Source organism: Tiliqua scincoides, chromosome 5 (assembly GCF_035046505.1).
Source record: "Tiliqua scincoides isolate rTilSci1 chromosome 5, rTilSci1.hap2, whole genome shotgun sequence".
In the NCBI taxonomy this organism is placed as follows: domain Eukaryota; kingdom Metazoa; phylum Chordata; class Lepidosauria; order Squamata; family Scincidae; genus Tiliqua; species Tiliqua scincoides.
Window position 1 is genome coordinate 101873181 of NC_089825.1, and position 2640 is coordinate 101875820.

Here is a 2640-nt window from a genome sequence, read left to right on the forward strand (position 1 = left end):
GCTTAGAGATGCTTTTTATTTACAGGCTATTTACAGATTAGAAACAGATTTCAAATTCAGGTTGGATACAGAAAAGTTTTCCCCTCGGTGGTTCCTTTGTTTCTCAGAGAACCACACCCAAAACTTCTCAGTTATACCTTGCAACAAACAAAGTACCCATGTGACACCCATGTGACTTCCACTTCCTTATTGGGCATACTGGCGCATGGTTCCAGCCCTAACTGGGAAGTCTGTTACCCATTTATGGAGAAGTTTCTGTTCCATAACTTTGGTTACACAAACCCTGGAATTTCCCTTTTGGGAAAACTTTGACATACATGTTCTTTGTGCAGGTCAACTTGACATAATGACTTTTCTATCCTGTTTTTAACAGAAACACTAGTCGTGTTTTTTTTTTTTGCTCTAATGTTCCTCATAGAGAAATTAGGTTAACCCTTTAAAATCTCCATCAATAGGATGCATGGGAGAGAGAATGGTGTGAACAGGTCTCTTTAAAGTGTGAATTTCAAAACCACTGCTCCCCATTGCTTTTTTGTTCTTCTACCTCAGTGAGTAGTATACAAAAAAATTGTCTATGATTACCTTTAAGAACTGTCTTTACTATGACTGCAAATGTTACTATTATTTTACATAAATTCCATTGTTTTATGATTTGCTGCATGTACCCAAAGGCCTAAAGGCAATTATTTAGTTCAGCGATTTTCAACCATTGTGCTACGGCATATTGGTGTGTTGCAAATGGTGCACAAGTGTGCCACAGGAGTTTGGGGGAGGGTTATTTATTAGTCGGACCAGTGGGAGATGTGAGTCTCCTGCCTGCAGCATGGTGTGCCTTGTCACTTGTCAAAAAAACTGATGGTGTGACTTGACAATTTAACCACCTTGTCAGTGTGTCATAAGATGAAAAGGCTGAAAATCAAGGGCTTATTTCAGATTCAGAATCAAAATGAAGATATTTGATCCTTTTCTAGGCAAACGTTATATAGCCGATTGTCCATCTAGAAGTCAGATTGTAATAATGCTGCCTGATTGTTGTGGAAGGTCCTTAAACTGCAGTAACGCAGAGCGTTTCCTAGGTTACTGCATCCATTTCAAAAAATAAAAAAGCCAGAAATTTCATAATCAGATATGAATGAGATATTCATAATCCGATATTGTAAAAACATTCCTATCACCAAGATAATGTTAATTAGTTTTTTATTCCATCTGTACTTCAATGAATTCTATGAATAATCTTGAATGATTTCTTTATTGCTTCTTTCACCTCTTTGTTCCTCAAGCTGTACACAAGGGGATTGACCAAAGGGGTGAGCAGAGTGTAGAACAGAGAGAACAGTTTCTTCAGTTCACTCAGTGAACTCATGTTTGGTAAGACATAGACCACCATCAAGGAGCCATAGAAGCAGGTAACCACAATGAGGTGTGAGGAGCAGGTAGAAAACGCCTTCTGTTTCCCAGTGGTGGATGGGATTCGTAAAATGCTTTTTATAATGCAAACGTATGATGTCAGAGTTATCAGAAGTGGGGGCAGCGTGTCTATAGCAGATAATATGAAGGTGGTTGTTTCAATCCAATCTGTGTCACTACAAGACAGCCTAATCACTGGGATCAAATCACAAAAGAAATGGTTAATTTGTTTGGGGCCACATAATGTCAACTGAGAGATGAAGAACATTATGACACTGACAGGTAGTAGTCCAACTGTCCATGACCCAGCAACTAGCTGTATACAAACCCTACCATTCATGAGCATCGTGTAATGCAGTGGTTTGCATATTGCTAAATAGCGGTCATAAGACATCACAGCGAGAAAGTAACATTCTATAGTTCCAAGATAAGCAAAGAAATACAATTGTGTAAAGCATCCATTAACAGAAATGGTTTTGTCCCTGCTCAGAAAGCTGACCAACATTCTTGGTGTGATGTTAGAGCTATAACAGGTCTCCAAGAAGGACAGGTTCCCCAGGAAGAAATACATGGGTGTGTGAAGATGCTGATCAAGGAACACAAGAATAACAATGAGGATGTTGCCAGCCATGGTTAAAATGTAGATAGGTAGAAAGAGTATGAAAAGTACAATGTGTAGATCCTCACGATTGAAGTCCAGGAGAGTAATGACCCCAGGAACAGTTTGATTTCCTCCTTCCAAGTTGAATTTCAGATACATCTAAATAGCAGCAAAAGTTACCAGGAAATCATTAGATTTGAGTAACTGACAACATGATTCACTATATTTCAAGATATGTCTGAGAATGGCTGTCTGATCAAGGGTAGCCTTAGGAGCTTTGTGGCCCAAATGGACACCTTTTATTTATTTATTCATTCATTCATTCATTTATTTTTGCAGTGGCCCAGATTCTCAGCCTGTAGAATCTTAGAGAAATAGAAAATTTGGACAGTTCTTATATATAAGAATTTACATTTCCAAAACTCACTACCCTGGAGATTGTGTTTTCCAGCCACCAGGCTACATGGAAGCAGCAAGACAATTGGTTTGCCTGCCTTCTTCCCACTATGAAGAGCTGCCCCCCCCATGTGCTCAAAAATATGACTATTTTCCTCTAACAGAGAAGAGTTGGGAGACATGAAGGTCCTTCCTCAACTACATCATTTCTCTCTTCCTTATATGGGCTGAGCCTA

The 2640-nt window shown here is 39.1% G+C and overlaps 1 protein-coding gene across 1 annotated transcript; it reads right to left on the minus strand.

Annotated features, from left to right (window-relative positions):
* Nucleotides 1-1213: 1213 nt before the first annotated feature.
* On the minus strand, nucleotides 1214-2167 carry LOC136652685 (olfactory receptor 6F1-like). The gene has a single exon (XM_066629607.1). The coding sequence runs from the start codon at nucleotides 2165-2167 to the stop codon at nucleotides 1214-1216; it is 954 nt and encodes a 317-aa protein (XP_066485704.1).
* Between the last annotated feature and the right edge of the window lie 473 nt (nucleotides 2168-2640).

What these genes read in the sequence shown, in the direction of transcription:
- LOC136652685 (XM_066629607.1), bottom strand. Translation starts at nt 2,167, where the DNA reads ATGTATCTGAAATTCAACTTGGAAGGAGGAAATCAAACTGTTCCTGGG.